Source organism: Passer montanus, unplaced genomic scaffold (assembly GCF_014805655.1).
Source record: "Passer montanus isolate IOZ18808 unplaced genomic scaffold, ASM1480565v1 scaffold9, whole genome shotgun sequence".
Taxonomy (NCBI): Eukaryota; Metazoa; Chordata; class Aves; order Passeriformes; family Passeridae; genus Passer; species Passer montanus.
The window spans coordinates 3,359,976-3,385,537 of NW_024374367.1; the positions used below are offsets into that span (position 1 = coordinate 3,359,976).

Here is a 25,562-nt window from a genome sequence, read left to right on the forward strand (position 1 = left end):
CAGTGATCACAAGACCCTGAGTCACCTCTTTCTGCAGCAATGGCCGAATGCTGCGTTGCCATGACAACGTGTAATTTTAGCAGCAAGGCCTGTCTTCCCAGATCCACTGGATAAGATGCTGTGCATCCTGGCTGCCATGCATTCCCCTGGGACTGAGGATGAGCTTGGGGCAGCAGCTGTTGGAAATATTAAAACCTGTGCATTTTGACAATCCTTAAGGATGGTATAGGAGTGCTGACACCAGCAGTAAGTTATGGCTCCCCAACCAAGAAATTGTCTCCTCTGTAATCTCTTGTTAACATGGTGGGAGGTTCTGGATGGTTCTCTCATGACTCAGACTGATCTTTCTTATTAATGATATTGCAGGTGTGCTTGTTTAAACAAGTGTCAGTGTTTGGGTTTTGCCATTTTTCTACTTTTTTATGTTTTATGTTGCTTACCTTATACATTTGTTTTCACACCCAGTGTACCGAATTCGGAGTGTCCTCGACAGCTTTGTTCCTCTGATTGACAGATTCAGGCCAAGAGGTAACAGTGCTCTTTTTCCTGACAGCATGCCTTCCCTGGACCTTGTTTTTGTCAAGAATTAAGACCAACTCATTTAAATGACAATTTCCCATCTTGTTGCCATAAAAAAAAAGTCTTTCACTACAGTTCATTACAGCTGTTTGGGTTTGAAAATTATTTAGTCTTGACTCTCCCTGTGGCAGAACATTTTCACATTTTTAATACTCCACCCTGTATGGGGTATTTCCTGGCAATGTCTGCATAAGAATTCTATAGCTTAAATAAAAACTGGGGCTGGAGGGAGTCTTCACTTGTTGGGTCTTCAGGCTCCTGGTTCATGTTTATCCATGTTTATGGACACAAAACAAAGAATACTGAAAAGCTGCATGGATACAGTGCAATCTGAACACAGCAGTCCTGACAGCACTCTTTTTCTTCATCCCACAGGTATGGTGAAAGCTGCCTAGGAGGAGTATTTCAGGAGAGTTCCCCAAACCTGGCTGTCCAAATTTCCAGGACTAAAGAAACTGCTTTATGAGGTGAACCTAACAACCAAAGGCTAATGTGAAATACTGAAATGTGAAACCTCTGAAAAACATCACTCCTTTCCCTCCAAAATAAACCTGAAACTGGGGTTGTGGGCCCCTCCTCTGGATTCTGAAGTGATTTGGGGCTCAGCAGAGCTTGGAAGACAATGGAGATGTAGCTTTGTGTTCAATTCCATTGAAATACAAACACAATCACCTTCCCTGCCCCAGGCAGCCACGTGGTGGTGCATCTCTCATTTAACAAAACATGCCAGTCTGCCTGTGGTGTACCAGAGCAGCAGACCAGCGTTCTGTGCTGGTTCTGGAGGGATTCTGGCCTCCTCCTCCTCCCCCCGGTGCAGAGCAGGCAGGGGCCGGCCCTGCCCTCCCAGCTGAGCCCCGGCGGAGCCGGCACTGGGGCTGATGAATCCATTGTGGCAGAACTCGGAGAAGTGGGTGGGCAGTGGTTTCACCCGAGGAGAGCTGGGGAGATGTTACAGGCACTGACAGTGCTGTAGTAATGAGATTATTAACAACAGCAGATTTCATCTTTTCTCAGGGGAAAAACAAAGTGCTTGATTTGACTCATCCCCCAACTTTTTTCTTTCTTTGAGGAAAATAAACACAAAACTTTGACATTCATTTCATTTTATAGGATGTGTTACACATTGCAAGAATGTAGGGCTACTGCAATCATAGGAAGACTGCAACAAAACTACATTTTAAGTAAAAATGTAAGGTCTTCATACCCACAGAATGATGAAGGCAACCAGTTGAACAGAAAAAGCCATAAACATGGACTTTTAAGGAAATGTAAATCTGAAAGCTATAAAGCCAAACAGTTCAGAGTTTTACAGAACCATTTCAAGCCTTGCTCAGAAGATTAGAAAGGTTACTTTTTGTTGTACATGGTTTGAAGCACCAGTGTCAGTCACTCTTGCCTGCAGTTCCAGCTGCACTGCCAGAAACACCAACAGTTGCACTCAGGCCTGCACCAACACAGCACAGCTGCCACCCAATGCCTCAAGGGCTAAATTGTGCAAGAAGGATAATACAAGTTATTTCATAGTATTTATATGCTCCTTTACATGTCTTTGTAGAAATATTTCACCATCCCAAACTACTGTATATTTTGTTAGTCTGCCAATAAAGTCTTGCTCAGACCACTGTAGCCATGCTAGTGGGAAATGGCTTTTGGGTGAACTGAAAACTAGAGTCACCCTGCTCTGATGAGAAAGGCTTTTTTAGTGTCCTCTGCTGTCTAATGTCTTTCTGAAAGGCAATTTGTGGAATAGTCAAGATGAGAAACATGTTTCAATACTTAATGTTTTAAATTTGGTACTCTGCAGTAAACATAAATTTTTAATTTTAACAGAAACTGCTTATAAGCAAAACATTTAAAAACAGCAAAACATTTAAAAAGTCACCAAGTGCATCCCACCATGTGACATGAACAGCTGAGCCACTTAGAGCAGGTCCCATGAGAAAAGTCAGTTCTCAACAAAAAAGCAACTTACACATCGAGCTGCATCCTCTTGAGTACCTGGGAATTTCCTGCTCTTCTTCCAGATCCTTTAGTCCTTCTCAGCATCACCCTTGCTGTAGCATCAGCCAAGCACTCAAAACTACAAGTTCCTATGAAGAGTTCCAACTTTTTTTCCTTCACTTTTGCTGTCTGCACTACAATGCAGCCCAGGGCTCTGCTGGGCCTCACCTCCCTGTTGGTTTCCCAGGACCTGGAACATCTCATTCCACTTTGGCATCACCCTGCACATTGGGTACTTCCTCCTTGTCTTGGTTTTAAATGGCTGGGGGCAAGGCAGACAGGAGGGGCTGCAGGTATTACCCCCCAACACCAAACCCCACAGAGAAAAGAAGAGATTAAACCCAGAAGATTTTTTAAGCTGGTATTTTTATTAGAACTCTCTACATGAAGCACCTTTGCCTGCCTTAACCTCTCCAAACGCAGCTCTTCCGTTACACAGCATGAGACGCTCCGATCTACTCCGCGTTCCTGGACTTGGACATGGCTGCCCTCACTGCCTGCATGATGGCATCCTTGTCAATGCCAAACATCTTCAGCAGCTCAGCTGGCTTCCCGCTGCGGGGCACGTGGGACACAGCCAGGCGAGTGACGGTGACACCGGGCTCGCCCACCACAGCAGCACACACGGCTTCGCCAATGCCACCTGTGGAGAGAGTGCACAGGCACTGACGCAGCAGGAACATCCACACTGTATGTGGGGCCTACAGCCTCCATTCCCAGCCTCAGGAAAACACAATCACACACGTCTGAGTGGGCCAGCTGCGAACTGAAAACCCTGTCCTGTGTCAAACGCACAGGCACTGACGGAGCGTCCCAGCAGGAACCTCCACACTGTGTGTGTGGGGCCTGCAGCCTACAGCCTCCATTTCCAGCTTCAGGAAAGCACCAATCACACGCGTCTGAGTGGGCCAGCTGCGAACTGAAAACCCTGTCCTGTGTCAAAGGCATTCTGAGGACAAGCAGGCGGCCATTTCTGAAGTACTCAGCCGTAAGCAGCAGGACACACCTGCCTCTCAAGGGCACAGGACTGTCAGCAAGCTCTCACCACCTCAGCATCAGCCACCAGGAACCAGGTTTAAAAATACACTTTGACTGAAGAGCATTTACAAGTGTACTTAACGTGCTGAAATTCTAACCAATCTCAGCAGCAGTTCAGAGCTCCATCTTTTCACAGTGCCTGTACGTGCTGCTGGGCACCTCTCTGGTTATGTAATGTATTCACAACCTTTGCTCAGAGCTCAGCTCTGACTCACTATCAGTCACAGCGCCCAAGGATGCAAGGGGAACTGCATGGAGGCAGGAGAGACACTGGAAGCAGAAGTACTAGGGAAGAAGAAAACAGGACTTGTGTCAAAAGCCTGTGCTGTGAGACCTGGTAAAAGTGCAACCCTTCAGAGAATGTATCCAGGATCACAGGGCTGCCCACAGCTCCAGGCGTGGTGGGATTTAACCAAACTGAGCCTGCAGCCAGATGTACCTCTGTGGATGCAGCTGGTGAGCTCAGTGATGGGGCCTGCAAGCACAGACACCTGCCCTGCCTGCAGCACAGAGCACTGTGCCAGCACAAAGCTCCTGTTCAGCACCTCACAGTTAACACTCTGCAGTCTTGCAAACCTGCAGTAAAATACTTGTCTAGAGCTGAACACTGAGCTACTGAACACTGAGGTTCAGGGATCTATCACATCCGTAGTCTGGGACAAAACATGGTGTATCCAGCACTTGGGGTAGAACCAGCTCACTTCAGGTACCTGGCAAGAGTGATGCTCACCTTAAATTAAGATAATGTTCTCATAACTACATCTACTAATTTCTGTTAGTAGATATATATGGTGGTGGAGAAGAAAAAGGGAGGAATTTATCACAGAGTAACTGGGAAAAACAGAAAAAAACTCTGGGAAAAATCCCAGAGTAACTGTGGAAAAACTGTGGAAACTTCCCAAACCATCTGATTTCAAGCAATCTGGAGCCAAGCTTTTAGACACATGGAATACCTAAACCTGCACAGCAATGATCTCTTGCAATTTCACACCTGCAGAGAAGCTGCTGTACAGCCTTTCAGAGCACACTCTGAGCAGAGCCCCTGCAACACAGCAGGAATTTACAACTTCACTGGGCACAAATGAATCCAGACTTCATTTGGACCAAACACACAAAGGGCACACAGGGCCAAGTTAATCAGAAAGGCAGCCCTGATTACCCCTTAAGTCTTTGGAACCTTTCAACTCTCCTGTCACTTTGTAATCCTAACAGCACCAAAAAAACCTGAAATCTTTCTTTTGCTTTCATGGAATGACAGCACCAGGTCTCATACTCCTCTGTCAGGTCAGAAGCTGGGAGCTGCCAGCCTCTGAGAGCTGTGACCTCCCAGTCCCTCCTCACCTTCATGGTAATGGTCCTCAACAGTGATGATTCTGCCCTTGGTTGCTCTTGCGCTTTCAAGTATTGTCTTCTTATCCAGGGGCTTTATAGTGAAGGGATCAATCACACGGATGTAGATCTTCTCTGCATAAATAAATGAAAATTATTTGTAACAATGAATTGCAACATGCAAGACAATGCCAGCGGTACAGGCAATGGCTGTGATCTCCTAGACCATTATGAGAACTGCCCACATGAGCTCCCAGGTACCTGTACCTATGGCTCATCTAGCACAGAACCCAGCCAGCCCTAATTTCTACATGTATTCTTTCTCCATGCACCTTGTGGAATAGTGATATCCATTTATTCACAGACATGGTGGAGGAGGCTTGGATGAGGGATTCAAGGTGACCAGGAGCACCCATCAGTAAAAAAGTAATCTAACTGGCTTTCCACAGGTAAGAGAGAATCCAGTCACCAGAGAAATCCTCCTTACTCAGGCTGTCAATTGTATTTTTTTTCCCAGACCTTTATTTTACCTTTATTGTCAAGCCAAGTGCAATTTCCACCCAATTCTTTGGTGTGTAGGCATTCTGAATTCTTTCTCCACTTCAGGCTGCCACCTCTCAGGTGTGCCTATCTGAGCTGCCCAGCCCTACCAGGGCACCCTTAAGGATGGTTGGCACCAAACCCAGATCTGCCCTGCCCTCATAAGGCAGGCCCAATGGCTCATTAGAGCTGCACACAAATGGCAATTGTTTATAAAGAATAGCAATTATGTGAGGGTGTCTCTGATCCTGGCTGGCTGAACACTGGGCTGACTCCTACACATGAAGAGGCCCTATTGTCATTTTGTGACTGAAGGCTCTTTAGTGGCCAATACATTTTGGGTATTAGACCCTGCCTCTGCACTGTGGGATTATCTTTTCAGAGGTGATTACATAGACTTCAAGATCAGCAGAGCATTGTAAAGCACGTTAAGTGTAGAAAAATAAAAATGGTTCTGAAAATACAACTTTCATAATGTCCTAAGCCTGGTGACTCGAGGCCATGACAAAGTACCAGTGCACCCAGAGGCTGCACACAAAGCTGCCCAAAAGCCACAGGCAGCATCACTGTATTATCTCCTGCTATTTGTAATCTCTTCCTGGGGAGAGGCTCCTGACTCACAGCTGGGTTTTTGATGGTATTTTTCTCTTGTTTCATTGAAGGGTTACCACTGCTGTGAGATGTCAGTGACTTGAGCACTGCCATAGATTTGTGCCCCTCCCACACTGGTTCAGAGTTGCTGCATCCAAAGGAACCCAGGTCAGCAGTGAGCCCAACCCATGGCCAGGTGCCATGGGCACACACAGGTTACAAGCTGTGGTTTGGGACCTGGTCCCAGCCTGTTTCCATCCCATTGTACTGTACCAGGCCAGGTGCCACTCCTGCTTCTCACACAGTGTCCCCAAGTCTCTGCCCACAGGGCACTACCACAGATCAGCAATTCTAAGGAGACCCTGATGTGATCTGTTGTCAATTTTCATGGCTACTAATGCTGCTAAGCCAACTAAACCTCCTCCATTAGGCAAGACTGGCAGCTGCATGCTGTGTTGTACTGTTTCAGCTAACAGGTGCCTGACTAGCTGTCTGAACAGTGTCATTCATGTTTACCAGTACAAAGGGTGAGCAGCTAGACTGACTGGTATTGATTTTTTTCTGTGTTACATGACAAAAAGGAAAAAAGCCCCACCTTTTCTCAGCTGCTCTGCTGCAGCCAGTGCTTCGTGCAGAGTGACTCCTGCTCCAATCACAGTCACTTGGTCATCCTTACTCTTCAAAACCACCTGCAAGAAAACATGTCCATGTGTTTTTAACACTTAATCTTACTGGCTTTTTTACATTTCTAGAGATTTTAATGAAAAGATCAAATCTTTGCAACACTTTAGAGGGAAAAGGGCTTTTACAAAAGGAACACTGCATATTTTTCTGATTCTGTTTATCTGTGCAGTATTTACCTTTGCCTGTCCAATATGGAAGTCCTCATTGTTGTTGTAAATGACAGGGTTTTCAGGACGACTGGTTCTGATGAAACAAATGCCCTGTTTCCAAGGTGAACATGTTAGAAGTTAGGAAAACAGAAAAGTGTTGACTTTCTAGTTGATAAATCCTATAAAAAAATACAGCAAGATGACTTCTTCTATTTGTCTGATATTCACTCTCCTATGTTGCCTCTGGTTCCTATAAGTAAACTCTGCCCCACCAATTCCCATTAGTCCTTTGTGGCAGCTGGCTGCTTCAAACAGTACAAAACACTTCACCTCCTCTTAAAGCACACTGATAACTTACAATTTCCTCTCTCATTCCAAGATACTTATCTCTCTTTTGTTCTCTTGTGCAAATGGAGAATCCTACTTGAGTTAATTAGACTCTTAGAACCTTACCATACATGTGCAACTTTTAGTCTGTCAGTTTTAAGTTAGAGAAGAATGCTGGGCTGGAAGCAAGGAATAAGGCTTTCCATCAGTTAAAGTTGAGATGCCTTTCCAGAAGAAGTAGCAAACTTGTACTTTAATCTCTTCTTCCCACTCCTTTCCCCATCGCCCATCTTTTTTTTTTCCACAAACCACTCATCATATTTGTTGCACACCAAATTTCCACATTCCTTCACTGAAAACCTGTAGTAGTAAGATTGAATTTTTTCAGATCATTTGCTCCTTTCTCAAGCAAAACTGGTATGGCAGCCAAGGAAAATACTGATCAAGGAGATGATCAAAATCCTCAATACAGAGATTTATCTTTCTGTATCCAGCTTCAAGTTTGACCCCAGAGATAAGGAGAGCACTTTTAGGTTTGCTGAAGACCTACACTTTAATTCAATATAGATTCTGCACTTGTGTAAGCATTTACATCTCCCCAAATCTGGCCCACAGCATTCAAGATTGTTCATTCTGCACTAGCCTGGACAGAATGTCTGCAACCTTTCCTTGAAAAGAAAACATCCCACTGCCCCACTGGAGCCTCGGGAAGAATTTACGTGGGTAGAGACATGCAAGAAACATGCCAGAAGCAACAAGAGTAGTACAAAAGACAGACTTATTCTGTGGCTCAGAAATACTATGATGCAAACCTTGGTGTTGGCAGCTATTTCCACTGCTTTTTCAGTGGCTACAGCATCACTGGGGTAAAACACAGTGGAGTTGGGAATAGCCCGGAACATGCACAGATCCTCCAGCCCCATCTGAGATGGCCCATCCTCACCTGAAAGAATTAAAGAAAGGTTACAAAAGAGCAAGTGCACATTTTTGACAATCACTCAATACAGAAGTGAGGTTCAACATAAACCAGGCAAAAAAGGAGAAAAGGATAAAATCAGGCATACACACGACATGCAAGTCTACCTGCTTGAGAAAAGAATCATCTTCTCCTTAAACTTGGAACCATCTAAACAGTAAATAAGGATAGAAAGAGACTAAAAAGAAAGAGAACTGGGATTAAAAAGAAAAAATAGGAAATAAAGTATAACAATAAAACAACACAAAAGGAATACAACCAAATAGGAAGGGCACAGATACAGAAAGAGGCTCACAAGATATCTGAACATTTTTGGATTTACATGTGCTGAGAAAAAATTTATACTTGTCAATAAATGTTCCTCCAGATTTAAACTGCTGGAAATGTGAAAGGAGAATTGCATGTGTCCCATCAGAAATGGAGAGTGCAATTGGTACAACTACTCTCAAATTCTTAGGCTGATTTCAAGATTAAATGAAGGGTATGTATGTATTTTTTAATGCTGGAAAACAGTCTTTTAAGGAGCAATAGGGCATCTGTGTTGTTAATTGAACAACTCAAGCGCCTCATGGCACAAACCGCAGATCTATGAAAAGGACACGTGCTGGGTGCCAGGATTTTCCATGGTTAAAGCAACAACCACCACAACACCCCCACCCCAGTGACGTTATGTAACGGAGCTTTGGGAATGGCACTGCTCCAAAGCAGCCATGCACACAGCTCTGGAGCCACTCATGTCACAGCCTGCAGCAGCAGGGCTAGGAGCCTTCCCACATGCACCCGCTACCTGTTATTCAAGAAGGACGAGTTCACGAGGAAGGAGGAGAATATTTTCCTAAGAGCAGCACAAAATTCTGAAGAACTTTAAACATGTTAAAGAGATCAATCATTGAACTCTGCCACTGCACATTACTAATAAAGTAAGCACAGACCAGGAAAAGGAAGTCTCTCGCCTCTCATGACATGAAGAAACCCTCTCAACATTGCAGTTTCTAAATGTGTGTGCTCTGAATGAGAGGGATCCAGTGGGCATTTTCTTTTCCTAAAATGCACTCACACAATGAAGGCATAGAAGGAAAATGAAATTATGAAGAATAAAATTATCAGGTGATAATTTTAATATCCTGAATCTTATCAAAGGTAGAGAGTTACTCATGTTTGTCCTGCTTTTGCTATGGTGGTGCCAATACCACCAACATTCAAAGCTCCTCAATTCAATTTAAAGTAACTTACAAACTAGCACTAAGTTGAGTCTGGCCCCAACTCTTTATGAAAATCTCAGTTTATATGGTTTTGGAATATCACAGATCAAATAAGAGTATAATTCTCAATTACATCTGCAAAACCTACATTGATAGCTTAATAAAATAAGTAAATACTTAATATGTCCTGGATATAAAACAGTCTAAACAATTGATATTTCTATTCCTGACACGTGTACACTACAATTTTTTTCCTATATGTTCAGTTTGAAAAATACAGATTTTTCTGTTATTCTTTATGACCTTAAAACTTATTTAATGTTTTGGTCCATCAGCACCTATTGGTCTAGGAGTGAACTTGTACAAGTCCAGAAGGTCATTGTGATAGCTATTTCTCATAAATTTGGTGGTTCAAATTTCAGTGCAGCAGAAGTCCAGGTCTGCCTAGAACTGCATACATGAAACTTCAATTTTCACCACAGATCCAGATTGGATCGAATTCCATGCAGATTTGGATCCCCATGCAGGCCCAAAGTTCTAACAGGAAGTTTGCTTCATTCATACCCTTTCATTTAAAATTGAATTTTTTAACTGCTTAAGGATTTCTATGAATAACTTTCTTTATAACTCTTTATATAAGTATGCTTCATACCCTTTCATTTAAAATTGAATTTTTTAACTGCTTAAGGATTTCTATGAATAACTTTCTTTATAACTCTTTATATAAAGTTGCAAAACTTTGGGTTGAAATTCTTTATGGAAAATCAAGTTGAGGCTTGAATGAGATTTGTACCTCAAACAACTTTATAAATCCAAGTCTGCACTTCACAGTCACAGCTCCCAGCAGAACATTTCATGTGCTGAAAATTGAAACTTGGAAGTGTAGTTCTAGGAGACAATTCGGGTAACCCAAAAGAGATTTATCTTCCTAAATCAGCTTTTACATCAACACCGTGCTTGCTAAAAGTCTGAAGGTGGAAGGACTGATTTTAATAAGAGGCTTGTAATAGAATTTCTCCTTAATTACACACAAAGGCCATAATCTGATACAAATTAACTATTTTGTTTTAAATGAAAAAAAATCCAAAACATTAAATCAACTGAAAAACTGATGTATGCAGTGAACCTCAATTTACTACCCCTGTCAGCTCTCTCTCTCTCTTTCACTTTCCCTAAAAATACCTACTAGTTTTTCAAGCATGAATGTCTACTTGCATTTTTCTTCTTGGTATGCAAGTCTGTTCCTGTTTTCATGGGTCATGTAAAAAATAAAATCCTCTTCCTCCTTCAAACCAAAGCCAACCCACTATGACTGATGTGTTCCAAACAGTTACAGTGGGGAGGCAAGACCAGAGAATGCTCTGCTGCTGAGGGCCCTCAGCCAGCTGGACCGGGATGTGCTGGCTCTGCTGCCTTGGTCTCCACTGCAAACCCTTTTCCCACACCTCTCAGGTGGATGGACTGCAGGACAGGGCCTGGACAAGCAAAGTCCCTTCTGCTGTAAGACATCCTGGGTTTGGCTGGGATAGTTCATTTTTTTTCTTAGCTGGTACAGTGGAGTGTTTTGGATTTAGGATGAGAATGCTGTTGATAACACACCAATGTTTTGGTTGTTGCTTTGTGGTGTTATCCTAAATCAAGGATGTTTCAGTGTCCTCGTCCTCTGCCAGTGAGGAGATGGACAAAAAGCTGGGAGGGACCATGGCCCAGACAGCTGGCCCAAGCTGGCCACAAGGACATTCCATACCACAGAATGCCATGCTCAGCATACAAACCTGGGGGGAGGTTGGCTGGAAGGGGCTGAGCACAGCTCAGGGACAGGCTGGGCATTGGTCAGTGGGTGTTGAGAAATTGTATTGTGCTTGTTTTTTTGAGTTTATATTTATAATTACAAGTATTATTATTAGTAGTAGTTAATTTACAAGTTTTTTTCTGATTCTCCTCCCAATCCCATTGCAGGGACAGGGAGTGTGTGAGTGGCTGGGTGGCACTTGGTGTCCAGCTGAGATTAAAGCCCAATAGATCAGGCTCGTGACCTCCTGAGGAACTCCAACACACAAGAGTCCATGGGAGCTGACCAGATGCATCCCAGAGTCCTGAGGGAATTGGCTGAGGAAGCTGCCAAGACACTCCCCATGAAAAGTCACAGCAGCACCAGGTGGAGTCCCCACTGGCTGGAAAAAGGGAAACACTGCACCCAGTTTTAAAAAGGGGAAAAGAGAGAATGCTGGGAACTACCAACTATCACTCTATGCCTGGGAAGATCCTGGAACAGATCCTCCCAGAAGCTGTACTAAGGCACATGGGGAAGAGGAGGTGATTCAAGACAGCCAAGGGTAAGTCCTGCCTCACTTTGAGCAACCTGGTCTACTGGCAGATGTTGGAAAGAGATGACCTTTAAGATCTTTCCAACCAAAACTTTCTATTATTCATTTTCTGAATTATGTTAGAGCTTCACAGTTCCTGTTTCATTTGTATGTAAGAGATTTTGGATTTTTTTAATGACCATATTAACAATTTCAGTAGTGAAAAATACTGGGATAAGTTGAAGTAGTTATTTCAAATGTGTGTTCTCTAAAGTGTTTTTGAGATTGATGGACAAAAGCATCTGTGCAAGAAGAGTATCATTAGTTTCTCATTTAAGAGAATGGGAAACAGCACAGTAAGCACATGATTATTCTCTCCACAGAGAGAATATTCTCTCTTTTTTCATCAACTGCAAAGATGAAATGGAACCCGAACCTCTCAGTTTCAGTCCAATCCCTTTATATCAGTCTTTACTTGTACAGTAGGAAAGCTTGTAGGGAAAAGTCCTATTTTCATCAGGCCAAAGAGGAAAAACAAGCCGATGACAGCTTGAAATTTTTCTCATTCTTTCTAAACCCAACAGAAGTGGACTTGCAAATATGACTGCTGCCACTGTTACACCAGCCCAGCTACAGCACAGCTTGCCTCCACAGAGCAGGATCCATGTGGCTGCCAGACACCCCTCTCTGAGAGGATGGGGAGTGCTGCTGGGACGCCGCGGGTGCCCTTACCGATGGAGACGCCGCAGTGGGAGCCGCAGAGGTTGATGTTGCTGTCGGAGATGGCAGCCATGCGGATCTGGTCGAACGCCCGCGAGAAGAAGGTGGCAAAGGTGCTGGCAAAAGCAACGGTCCTGTCACGAGTGGCACAACCAACTGCAATGCTCACCTGAAAGAGGGACATTGGATAAGAACAGTGAATTCCTCATTTATCAGTGGTTTCCAGGACATCATCTGTGGGACTTCTTGCCCTAAAAATTTAGCAAGAAGCTCTCAGCGCAGACTAAAAATCTTTGTTTAGTCCTGTTTTCTAATTGCTGGCATTTCCAGAAAGGAAAGGAGGCAACTCACCCTCCCAGTATCTATTCTCCTGCATCTCCTCTGCTCCATGCTTCAACTGCTAGCTGTCATTGTTGACTCTTACTGGCAGCTTCTTTTCTTTATCTGCTTAAAGCAGCCATTCAAAGATTTTTAAGACTTATCCCTCTCTTTCTTCTCCTGGTTCAAAGGCTTATGTTCTCAGTCCAATGGACATGGTCTTGCTATCTCCAGAAGACAAAAATCATCATTAGTAAGAGGGAATGGATTTACCTGTGTTATTTGGACGGGTTATTTGTTAAAAGACCCTTCTTTAGCAAAATGGAAATTAGAACAAGGTTGCCAAATTGGTTTTTGCTACAGTTACCACACATTTATATGAAAAACAAGTATTAGACGTCCACTGTAAGGGGACTCAGTAAGGGCACTCACACTGAAGGATCATACTAATCTTTCAATAAACCCAAGGGAGCAGTTACCATGTTCTGCTCAGCAATGTAGCACTCGATGTAGCGACTGGGATGTTCCTTCTTGAAGAGCTCTGAGAAGGTGGAGTTCTTTGTGTCGCCATCCAGAGCAACCACTCGATCGTTGGCGTGGCCCAGCTTTGCAAGCGCAACCCCGTAAGCCTTGCGGGTGGCCCACTGCAAAAGGAAAACACACCAGGGCTGCTGTAACTTGCTGCTTTCTAGAGGCTTTTTTTTGTTCCTGTTTTATTGCTTTCAAAAGATAGCAGTATCAAAAGTACATAGGAGAATGGTGACACACAGAAGAGCAAACAAACCCATAACGAAGCATTAGAAAATGCATCGTTGCTGAAATTGGCAACTCCCCACCAATCTGGCTAGGAAATGTTTAAAGCCTTGCTTTTCCAATCCTGGAAATTCACTGAACCTCAAGGAGTTTCTTCAATTTCAAAGGCACATAAAGTAGTTTAGAAAATTGATAATGATCATGAAATGAAGAAGGGTGATTTGAATCTCCATATTTTAATATATTTATATACCCTTTCGATACCCAGCAAGTTGACTGTGTCACACCACAGAAATAGGTGTCTGCCTACTGAGAAGAGGTGGGTAGTTGCAAATGGAGCAAGGCATAACACAAAAACTCCTGCCATCCTGTTAAACAGTCTCACACTTTGAAATGTCTGACCATCAGTGAAAAAGAAGGGGATACCTTTTCTCCCACTTTGTAAGTTGGTGGAGATGGCATCTTAATGTTTCTAATATTTACTATAGGTGCATCTTCTTCTGGAAGGGCTGGAGAAAGCTTTTTCTTGTTCTGGATTCTGTCATCTATTTCCTGAATGACCTGTTCAGCCATATTTTTTGGAAGGGGCTTTCCATGCCAGCTTTCCTTATCTTCAACACCTGTGTATTTAAAGTCACATTACAAGTAAGAAAAGTATAAAAACAATTTAGGTTTTTATCTTCAGATTTTACCCAGATGAAAGTGCAGTGGAGTATGACAGTCCAGTATTTTCTTCCAAGGAAGAAATTCCTTGAACAATTACAGTAGTATTCAACTGCGTTAAGACAAACATATTTAAACAAATAGGAGGAATTTTACATAATCAAATTACATATATTCCAAACTTGTGACAAAATCCCAGCACCTTCTACTGAAATTATTTGTAAATTTGCCCATAACAGACAGTGTGTGGTTCCAAGTGTGGCAGGAAGCAACCAGTAAATCAATGTGAATATTTCCCATGAAATTTCAACAGTTCTATTTAAACAAACTCAGATAAGTTTGAAACAACAGTTAACCAAGGTGTCCAATTCAAACAAGATCTGATATTTTACAGCTTTATTTTAATAGCTTCTGATGACTCTTATCTGTGCACCTAGCACTAACAGCCAAGTCACCTCTCTGCCTGATATACTGCTTTTCCTTCAGTCACTGCAAATAATGACCTTTGCTTGCTTACTCAATGAAAAGGAATGAAGATATTCACTGCTGTTATTAATATTTATCTGGTCAGAAAGGCAAGCTCAGAGTGCTGCTAAAAGCTGTGGCTAAAGGGAATCATGGCAACCCTTGACACACTGAGTGTGCATTTGCTCCATCCCATGGACAGAACACTGCATAGCTGGCACACATCTCACTTGACAGGACCAAACCAAATTCTCAGCAATAATGTTGCTGAGAGGTGCAGAGGGTCAAAGACCTTCTGCATGCTGTTGCTCAGATGTGCAAGTACCTGCACTGCAGCACTAGGTGTACATCCTATTTATGTGTGTATGCAAAGCAAGAATTGTTTTATTACCTGATATGCCTCTGCCTTTAAAAGTCTTTGCAATGATGGCTGTTGGCTGATGTTTGGCCTGGCCAAAGGCTTTGCAAAGCTCCTCCACACTGTGTCCATCCACGATGATGGCATGCCAGCTAAGAACACAAACAGATCAACTGTTTCTAAAGGGTTTTAGCATGTGACACTCTCTGGTAGTCAGCAATAACAATAACAAATACTAACTTCATTCCAGTGCAGTGTCTTTTTAAGAGATCCAAAGTATACCAGAAACACGAACTAGCATTTATTTGAGACCATAAAAAATAGCACAGCTGCTTTTTTATAATGCAAAATGAGTCACAGGGGAATCAACAACTATGAGCAAAATTCACAGATAACTAAGTTATCCTACATTTCTTCAAACATAATGGCCATTTTTAACCACAAGAGCAAATCAAACATCTAGAAATGAGATGAAAACTGACAATAGACGTTGATTAAAAAACCCCAAAACACTCAGGCATAATTTGGTTTCTATTGTATCTGACATTTTTTTAGCATGGACTTTGCATCTGCACAGAAATATGAAACTAAATGAAAGCCAACACACAAAGAATCCTCTAACTTTCCATGCTGTTTTTTTCTGATCCACTTGCTATAATAGGACATGTGGTCACAGTTACAAAGTCTGAATTTGATGTGTTAAAAACAGTTTTAAGACCCCTAACAGATTTATCTGTGCAAGCAGCCCTTATTTTTCCTCAAAACCAACAAATTTTGCCAACAAATTATTGAAAAACTTTCAATATTCCTGCTGCAGCCATAAAGTTGACCAATATCAGGCATTATGAAAGACCATCTTCCTTGCTGATGGAATCATTTAGAGCTGAAAGCTCCTTTGAACAAGTCTGAGAAGCAAATAGAACATACATTTTCAAATGAGAGATTATCCTGAGCTTCTCCCACTCACATACCCAAAGGCCTCGCAGCGTTTCTGGTAGATTTCAACGTGATGCTGCAGAGGAGCAGGGTCACTTTGTCCAAGACGATTAATATCAAATATAGCAACAAGATTATCAAGCTTGTAAAAGCCAGCAAAGGCCATTGCCTCCCAAACAGAGCCTTCAGATAACTCTCCATCTCCAAGCAGACAGTACACTCGATAGCTAGAAGAAATTAAAAATGAAAATAAATTAGGTTTGATGTGTAAGCACTATTAAATCAAAACTCCTCCAATAATTCATAATAAGAATTCACTTCATTTTTCTATCCCAAACTCACTTCCCATTGTTCAATGCATTCACCTCAGCTAAAGTTACGTAACCTTAGACAAATCAAATTAAAATAGTTATGAGCCGTTGCACGTTAGAAAAATAAGATGAGAAATACTGCACTCCTTTCCAAACCTTTGTCTCAAAAAAATCAAGTCTTAAGCCTCCCACTGCAAGGCTTGACTGAACAAGCCCATTGAACACTGTCACTGTGACTCAGCAAGATCCTGAACAATGCAGGGACAGTTACCTCTGCTTCCTCCTTCCTCCCATATACCCTCTGCAAGGACAACAACAGGAATTAATGTCAGGAAACTCTAAATTGTGGATGAACTCAGCTATGGATTAAAGCACACCGCATAACAAATTCAGAGTTCAGTAAAAAGATAACCAACATTATATGACTTTGTAGACTATTTCTCCAGCTACTGAAGCCCTTTATTTAGGTAAAACTCAGTTAGCAGGAGTACTGCCTCATCTCTGCCAAATTCAGCCACAGCATTTGTCTTTTACTACCACTCTTCTTCTGGACAACAAAACTTTGTAAATGTTTATTACCTACTAAAATGAAAAAAAAAAAAAAGTAAATTATTCTTCAAATATATAATTTTAAAACAAAATAATTGAGATGGCTGTCAGTGATTTTTTTTAGTCAACATGAAGCTATAAGAGACTTTTGAATCTGATTCCTACCTGCCTTCAGCTAAATGTGAACTCCTTGCACTTAAGCTGCTCCCCAGTGCTGCACGCAAGACCACCTTTTCCTTTTGTCATGTAAGCACTAGTTAGATTTTTTCCACACGTAGCATCTGCTAAACTCAATTAAAATCAGCAAGTCATCTTTCACAGAAATGATTTCAAGCTAGTGAAGTGTAGGACACATTAACTGGGCAGCCTATGTTTGGATGTACTAGAACTGTCAAATAAAATATATCAACCACATCAGGCTATTTTGCTCCACATACAGATTTGCCTTTAGACATCTTTTCTTGTGCACAGAACCAATGGCAGGAGCAGTCATTTTTGTCTCTGTGGAGCTGAGTGCCTTTCTGATAACATTTTGGAGCCCTACTTTATGATTCAATTGTGCTATTATTGACCATAATGGTTCCTTATCCAACGTTCTCCATTATTTGTCATCTGACTTTGAACAGACCTCTCCAGCTTGCACTTTCCTTCTAAAGGGACAATCCAGTCTCAAAATGGATATCAGTTACTCTCTGGAAGTTAGAGGCTCCTCCAACAACTCCCTGTCTTCTCTGTTCAGGAACATCAGCTTGCAATGCTGTCAGGTTACAAAAGAAACACACATATGCACTAATTGTTGCTAATCTTTAAACCTTTGGTAGTTTCACTGGCAACAGCTTTGTAACTATCTATCCTTTAAAACCTGAATTTGAAATCAGACTTGGGATTGAATAAAGGAGAATGAATTTATCTATCCATCCAATTTAACAAAATTTTCCCATTGAATGCCTGTAACCATGAAGTATGAAAATGGAATTACCTGGCTCTGTCAAAGAATTTGCCAGTGTATGCCATTCCACAAGCAGCACCAAGACCCTGCCCAAGGGATCCAGTAGCCACATCAGTGAAGGCTTGTCTCTGAGAATAAAAAGGCAACAATTATTTTATAGTTATCAAATTTCCAGTGCTAGAAGATGGTTCAACATATAAAATGCAGCTTCTCAGCCATAACAATGTGCAAGTCCCTCTAAATCTTGAACCCCTTATTTCCCTGCAATGCAGATTTCTTTCATGATGACTGTCACAAGCTAACTGGGCCCTCTCAGAGGGAAGGGAATTTCTCAGCTATGCTTCGGATGGCAACAGTTAAGAATTGATGATTTTGTGTAAAAAAGAATCAATTGAAACAACTGGCTGGGAATGGAAAGACCAATAAGGTGGCCAAACTGGGTGTAAACTCTTGAAATACCTCAAAGCTGCTTAAAGGGCAACTGAAGCTTGGATGGAACTTTAACTAAACATTTATGAAATGGAAAATACTGTCATGCAGGGCTGTAGGGGAACTTTACTACAACAATAAAGGTAATTTCTACATGCTCATTCAAATACAGTTCAAATTCAATTGTGAAGCCATAAATGCCATCATCCTTAAAAGTCTTTATCTTTCTTGTACTGAACAGCTGGCAACCAAAATTGCTGTGAAATACATACACTTGTTTCACAGAAACATCCTTTCGTATCAAAGATTATGAGCACTCACTGGCACTGGGTGTCCTTCTAGGACAGAATCAATTTTCCTCAAGTTCAGTAATTCTCCTTCTTGTAGAAAGCCAGCCTCTGCCCAAACAGAATATAAAATTGGTGCTGCGTGACCCTAGAGAGAAACAGAAATTGTAAACAAAACACAAGTTTCACATTCCCAACTATCAGGACAAACTCTACAAAGCTGAGAGACACTGAAATCAGGTTCTTGTGCCCATCAAGAAGACATGGAGTTATTAAACAGTTTTACAATGCACACATCCACACTGATGCTTGTTTCCAAGTTCCCCACGCCCCTGCTTACAGCACCCCAGCAGGATGAGCAGTGTTATCTCACTAGAGCTTCCTTCAATATGAATGTACTCAGGGTTGAATGCAGTGAGTGACAACAGACAAGGTTTTAAGCTTTGTACACTCAGACCTTTGTGGAGCAGTCATCTTCCACTCCTGGAGTCATCAGGAGTCAAAAGAGCATGCAGAGGTTTGAAGCCATTTAGCTACTCTGGACAGAAACACTGATTAATTAGAGAGCTAAAGTAAACACGAGGAAGTGACTCTCAGTGCTTCACCACCTCAGCATTGACTGCTTGCTTCTCACTCAATTCCTTCTTTCAGAGTGGCCACCAGAAATGGCAACAGTTACATCCAGCACAAGGACATTCACCATGGGCTCCACAGCACTACTGCAAGCCACCACTTGAGGAATTCTGACTCAAAGATGGAATGTGCATCACTGGAGCACTTCACCTGCCATGTTTTACCTCATTTGCCATGTTTTACATTTTCTGAAGGCCCCATACCTGCCTTTATGTCATATGAACAATATATCCCCATGATTTGCAAGGACATGATGTGAAAGGGGACAGAAACACTAACAGCCAGCACAGACTGGGGTTTAAGTGTTTTCTGACCCACAGTGGCTTCAGATTTAACAGTGACTTTAGTACCATACTGGCACAGTAGCAATGCAAACTACAAAATACTCACTAACCTGCCCTGTTTCATGTAATGCTCCCTGAGAAGCTGGCAGGAATTAGTGCCCACTGTGACATGGCTGCAGGCAGAACAGCAGGGCTGCATTTAACAAGAGCACAAAAGCCAACTGCATCTTGATAGATTGTATAGAAAATATTTATTATTTAACATTACAACAACTTAACATAGTGGAGTTAAGACTTATCAGGACTCATTACAAAGACCCTTTTAAAACTGTTTTTTAAGTTATGCTGCAACTTAATTTAGCCAGCTTCTTTCTTTCTGAAGCAGACAAATTCCAGGCTCTCAAATATTTCTAACAGACTTCTCTGCAGATGTAAGTGTATGTAAACACAAGTCAATTAAATCTACAGACTGACAGCTCTTTGCTAGCAGACTGTAAGGGGACAGCAAACCAGTAATTATTTATTTACCTTTGAAAGAACAAACCGGTCGTTGCTGGCGTTTCTGGGGTCTTGCACTTTGTACCTCATGGTATGGAAAAACAGCACAGACATAATCTCTGCTGCACTGCAACATGATGTAGGGTGGCTACAAGTCAAGAAGAGCCAAAATTACCATTTGTGTTATTGTTTGCTCAGGATTGCATCTTTAAAATACCACTTCATCAGACCCCAACTCCTCAGCATTAAAATACACAAATCTGAAGTGTTTGATATCCCACCCCTGTGCTGTTCCCCCAGTGCCAATCAAATACTTTGACACAAAGGGAGCCTCTGATCTGGTTGATATGGATGTTCAATCAAGACCCTGCTGACAGCTCAAGGACTTGTTTCTTAGAAGTCTCCCTTCTTCTCCATGCCAAGGACCACCACCTGAAGGGGTGGCTGAAGCACAGGACAGTCAGACACAGGTTGTGTCAGCCTGAGCCTGAAATCAGAGTCCACTGATTTTCTGGTGGCAGAAATTCACACCAATGCAGAGGAAACAAGGACAGCTTTCCACAGAATTAGAGCCACTCGCTGAGTGGTGAAATTAAAAGCATGGCATCAGGAGTTGTTCAGGCTCTGATGCACATGCAGGGATTGGTAATGCAAGATTAACTTCTGCAGAGAGTTCTGGAACATTTATAATAGTATAACTTAGGAACCATTTCATTGTACCACATTAGAGCTGACAGAGTAAGAATTCTGATTTCTAAAGAGGACATTAAACAAAGCAATTCTTGTTTTCATCTTCTACTGAAACTGGATATGGAAATTTACTGTCTCCAGTAAACACCCAGATACATGTTGTAAAATACTGAATTGCTTAATCTTTGGCTAAGAGGGGAACTATAATTTTCTACATTTACATCTTTATAAGTTTGAAATCTTGTGTGAGTTGGCTTATCAAACATTTTCAAGTGTCTGGTACAGTCTCTCCCATTGAATTGTCTGGGATAACAGCAGCATGAATTCATACTCAACTGTAACTTGCCCATTTCACAGGCAACTGTGCCATAAAATACCAAGTGAATATAAAGTTAGGTGAAGAGGTTATGCAAGTAGCAAATTGGAGTTATTCCATGACAAGGTATATATTTCATTCAAAGTGCAATAGAAGGGCACAGAATTACTTTTATTGATCTAGATTACTGTAATTTACATAATAATCACTGTAATTCTTATGCACCTGGAATGGGTGGCACAACTTGACCACTTGGGAGTACCAGCCTTGGCTTTTCACTTTCCATAAAGCTTAAAAGGGTAAGGAGACTCTTTAAAAATCTTTATTGAGTATGGAAAATAGCATTTTTCAGATTTTACTGATGTAAACATAATTCTTGACATCAGCCATTGCTACTGAAGTACAGGAAAGTGGATGATGAGTAGTGAGGAGGTTGAAAAAGCAGTTTCTTCTCACTTTCTCTTCTGCCAACATTTACTTTTCATCTTTAGCAGGCTATTCTTCAAATATTTGATCCTACTTGTAAAACAGGACAAACTGACTATGAAAGTGTCACTTTTGTTTCCTACATGTATATTTACCATGCATGTTAGGATTAGACAACACTTTCACTAGAACCTTAATCAGAATATTTTCTTTTGATAGTAATAAACCTTCCCACCCAACATCCCCAACACAACTGTAATAAGAGAATAAAAACATGCAAAACACTAGCAGAATACAAATTGTGGTTAGTGTCCATCCCTTAGTAAGTACTCACACACAGGGAACCAAGAGAATTAGCTTTAAACCATGGTTCAAACATATTAGTAAATATTTATGTATTTGAGTTAATCAATAAGCCTTACATGCTTGTTTAAAGCTTTCATTCCTTTAATTTTATTAACTTTATACTTAACCATACTTCTATGAACTCCTGGTCTTGATTAAAAAAGTTTTAAACCACCTAAAATGGTAGCATGTGGAAATAAAAAAAAGTAGAAACATTTAATGAATTACCTGAAAATTGGAAAAACATCTTGTTAAAGCTACAGGTTAATTAAATGAATTTCTACTATCAGAAATAACAAAAAAACCCTAACTTTGAAATACAGTCCTTCAGTAGGAGACCAACCCAAACTACACTAGAACACCAAAATCCTGGATCCACACAAAACAAGGGTAAAATGATTGCTCCAAGTTAGTTTTGTAGGGGTTTTTTATTATTGTGCATCAATTGATATTTGCTCCATCTTCATGTGTCCACACATTTCAAAGGATAGCAGTGGAAAACTAAAATGGAACACTGAGTCAAAACCAAAAAAACTGAAAAAAATTTATCTGCAACAAGTGGTCACATCACATCTTATGAAACATAACTGCCTCTTAAGAAACTCTTGCAACTTCCACTTTTAAGAATGTATCCATCCTGCCCTAGGAAGCAAAGACACTGTTTCAAAACTAGAGAAATTTATTATCTTCTATAGCAGAGACTCTACCCATTTCAACGGGAATGTGTGCACTACTTATCCAAAAGAAAAAGCTCTTCCACACCCCAAAGCAAGTATGTTCAATCTTTATAACTAACCTAATCAAATTTTTTGCCCACGTAAGTAATTTTGAACACAAATTTTTTTTTTCCAGTTCACTGAATTTTTCCACTCCAGCTGATGAAATACTCAAAGTGATGTGTTTGAGCAACTTCAGGATCAGACTGAGTTAGGTCTTGTCCAGGCAAAGACAGTACTTTCTTTAACAGAAGGTAAAAGAAGACTGCAAGAACTGGTGTGACATATCTACCACACCACCATTTGTGTTGCAATACCTGCCACAGTTCACAGAAATTACTTCCTTGAAAGTAGTAGGCAGGTCCTATTTTTTCTGAAGTGCTTTTATTGCAAGTATTTCCTTCGGTTTTTACAAGCTACACCTTTAACAAACATGCATTTCCTTCACAAAGTCAAAGCCATTATGACAATTCACATTTTTAACTAACTGTAAGCTTCTATTTAAACTTAACTTGCATTCAAACATCTTTTCCCATCCTCAGTGAACACCAGCAATTTAAGCAAAGCACACTGTCTCAGTTTTTGGAAAACATTCATAATGCACAGCTGCTTTGGAAATGTACATGCTTTGCCTAACTCCACAACAGACTGAATGTCTTTTGGGCACATTACTACACCATCATCTTGGCAACCAAGTCTTATTAAGAAAATATATTACTTATAACAGAATCTTCTCTTAAGAGCCCATCTTTCATAATCTGCTTGTTATCAGGTTGTGTAATAATTTCAGACTACACAACTCCAGAGGCAGAATAAACCAGAGGGATTACTGAAATGCCTTTGTGCTAGAAGGACTCAGTATTGTAGCACAGATGAACCAGGGAATGAAAAGCTTGAGTAAAACTGCTTTTACTATTTCTTCATCAGTATGGTGAGAATGGTTTTACTGGTGAATTTCACGGACTGAGGAAGAGAAACAGAGGCTGTAGTATGATCCTTGTTCTTTAACAGCACATCAGACAAAACAGAGAAATAATTTTATCTGTTGATGAGACAACTGATACCATGCATCCCTGTGGCCTGCTTAAAATACTTACTGGAAGCTGAATGCAGAAGCCCAAGCTTTACAAAGCACAGTTTTCAATTTACACATTCACACACACTTGTGTAGTACTGTACACTACAGAAACAAATCAAGAACTAAAAGGGCAGTTGCTGGGTACCCCATACTTGTCTGTCCAGACTGCACCCAACAGAGATTTGTAAACCAGCACTGCTCTGACTTGCTGAGAGGTTTCCCGCGTCCAACACCCATTTCACGGGAAGAACAACAGCAGCGCTTTCATTTGCTGCCTGCAAACGGAGCGAGTAAAGTTCAGCTTCGAGAGCCATGTGAGGCAGCTCATGCCAGGCACAGGGTGGGGACTGTAAGGCAATTCAAAGAAGCTTTATAATATTTTGCACATCACCCTTCTTCACGCAAACCTCAGCATCCGAAGGATTCCTTCAGATTTTTTAAGACACTGCACTAGCTTCAAAGAGGGCCAAAGGAGGAAATTGCAACAAGACAGGATATGTGTAAAAAAAAAAAAAAAAGCCCCGCACTTTATATAGAAGCATTGATATATTTTTCAAGCAGAAAAAATGGCTTTAATTTTGCATGACTAAAAGCGGATTGTTTGCAGAGATTTTTTTTTCCATAGGTAAAGCACGATCAAAGAAAGGATAACCCTGGAATCTGCACACATCAGAGCCCACACTAAATCCTGTCCAGAGGCCTGAATAAACTGCCCATTGGAGACCGCGGGCATTGCACAGATAATCCCACTTGGGCTCACTTGAAATTCTGTGCAGAATTAGTTCCAACTGACGGGCACGCAATGAAAAAGAAGCCGCTTGCGCCTCGGGCACAAATTCTTTGGTTTTCAGTCCTGCCCCAACATAGCATTCCCGGCCTCTCTCCCAGTCACAACAGCCGCCGGCCCCGGCGACCGACGTGGCCCGGCCGGGCGGGCTCTGCCCGCGGAGCCCCCGGCCGCCATTTCCACACGTGCCGCTCCGCATCCATCAGCGCCGGGGGTGCCGGGGCTCGGCGGGGCCGGCCCTGCCCGCTCCCATCCCCGCGCACGCCGCCGCAGCGCTCCCGCGGGCGGCACGGCCGGGCCCGCGGCACCCCCGCACCGCGGGACCGGGGGCTCTGCCCCCGGGGCACCGGAGCGTCTCCGGGCAGCGGGAGCCCGCACGGCCCCTCCCAGCCCCATCCCCAGGCCGGATGCAGCCCCGGGATGCGGGAGCGCGGCTCCGGTGCGCGGCCGGGGCTGGGTCGCTGCACGCCCGCCTCCCTCACTCACCCGGAGCCGGCCGCGGTCGTGGCCTTGATGGAGCTGATGCGGAGCCGGTTGGCCGTGTCCTTCAGCGCCTGCAGCGTCTGCTGGTCGGGTTTGTGGTAATCCTCCATGTGGGCGACGCGGGAGGGCTGCGGCGGCTCTCGGGCGGTGGCGGCTGGAGCTGGTCTGAGCACGGGCTTTGCGAAGCGGCGGCGCGGCTCACCAGGGCCGAGCGCTGGGGCGGAGAGAGGAGCGCGGGGGAGGGGAGAGGAGCGAGGGGGCGGAGAGAGGAGCGGCCGGCTCCCTCCATCCTCCCTCCCTCCCTCCTTCCCTGCTGCCCGCGGGCCGGGCCGGGCCGGGCCCGCTCCTCGCTCCTCCCGCGGGCGCCATTTCCGCGGCGCGCTGTGAGGCGGCGCTGAGGGCGAGGCGGCCGCGTTCCCTGCTCGCCATCGCTCGGGAAACCACAGCCGTGGTCAGGCTGGAAGGGAGCTGTGGAGACCGCCCAGTGCAACCCCCCCGCCAAGGCAGGGTCACCCAGAGCAGGTGACACACGAACGGGCCCGGGTGGGTTTGGAGTGTCTGCAAAGAGGAGGACTCCACGCCTTCCCTGGGCAGCTGTTCCAGTGCTCTACCTCCCTCAGGGTAAAGAAGTTCTCTCATGTTGAAGTGGAATTTTTTGTGGTTTAGTTTTGGCCATAGCTCCTGTCCTGTTGGTGGGCACCACTGGAAGGAGTCTGGCACCATCCTGTTGGCATCTGTCTTTGAGATGTTTATATGCATTCATGAGGCCCCCTCAGTCTTCCCCAGAATAAACAGGCCCAGCTCCCACAGTCTCCCCTCATAAGACATGCTGCAGATCCCTCATCT

At 42.9% G+C, this 25,562-nt stretch overlaps 2 protein-coding genes across 11 annotated transcripts in view; one reads left to right on the forward strand and one right to left on the reverse strand.

Moving 5' to 3' along the window:
• Nucleotides 1–12,445, forward strand: part of TMEM40 (transmembrane protein 40) — a 30,224-nt gene extending 17,779 nt beyond the window's left edge. For 4 of the 10 annotated variants that reach the window (XM_039733917.1, XM_039733919.1, XM_039733920.1 and 1 more), the window contains 2 exons: nucleotides 466–528; nucleotides 955–2,264. In XM_039733917.1, coding sequence (XP_039589851.1) covers nucleotides 466–528; nucleotides 955–974 — 83 coding nt within the window. In that variant the 3' untranslated portion in view covers nucleotides 975–2,264. Of the gene's footprint in view, nucleotides 1–465; nucleotides 529–954; nucleotides 2,266–11,375 lie in introns of those variants that run through there. The other 6 variants (XM_039733922.1, XM_039733923.1, XM_039733915.1 and 3 more) reach the window with 4 other exon arrangements.
• Nucleotides 2,928–25,007, reverse strand: TKT (transketolase). Its single transcript, XM_039733914.1, has 14 exons — nucleotides 24,720–25,007; nucleotides 19,906–20,023; nucleotides 18,495–18,608; nucleotides 17,775–17,872; nucleotides 15,971–16,162; nucleotides 15,033–15,151; nucleotides 13,940–14,133; nucleotides 13,240–13,404; nucleotides 12,455–12,611; nucleotides 8,051–8,181; nucleotides 6,939–7,022; nucleotides 6,674–6,767; nucleotides 4,960–5,082; nucleotides 2,928–3,223 (listed from the first exon to the last, which is right to left on the reverse strand). The coding sequence occupies exons 1-14, from the start codon at nucleotides 24,824–24,826 to the stop codon at nucleotides 3,036–3,038; spliced, it is 1,884 nt and encodes a 627-aa protein (XP_039589848.1). The 5' UTR covers nucleotides 24,827–25,007; the 3' UTR covers nucleotides 2,928–3,035.
• Between the last annotated feature and the right edge of the window lie 555 nt (nucleotides 25,008–25,562).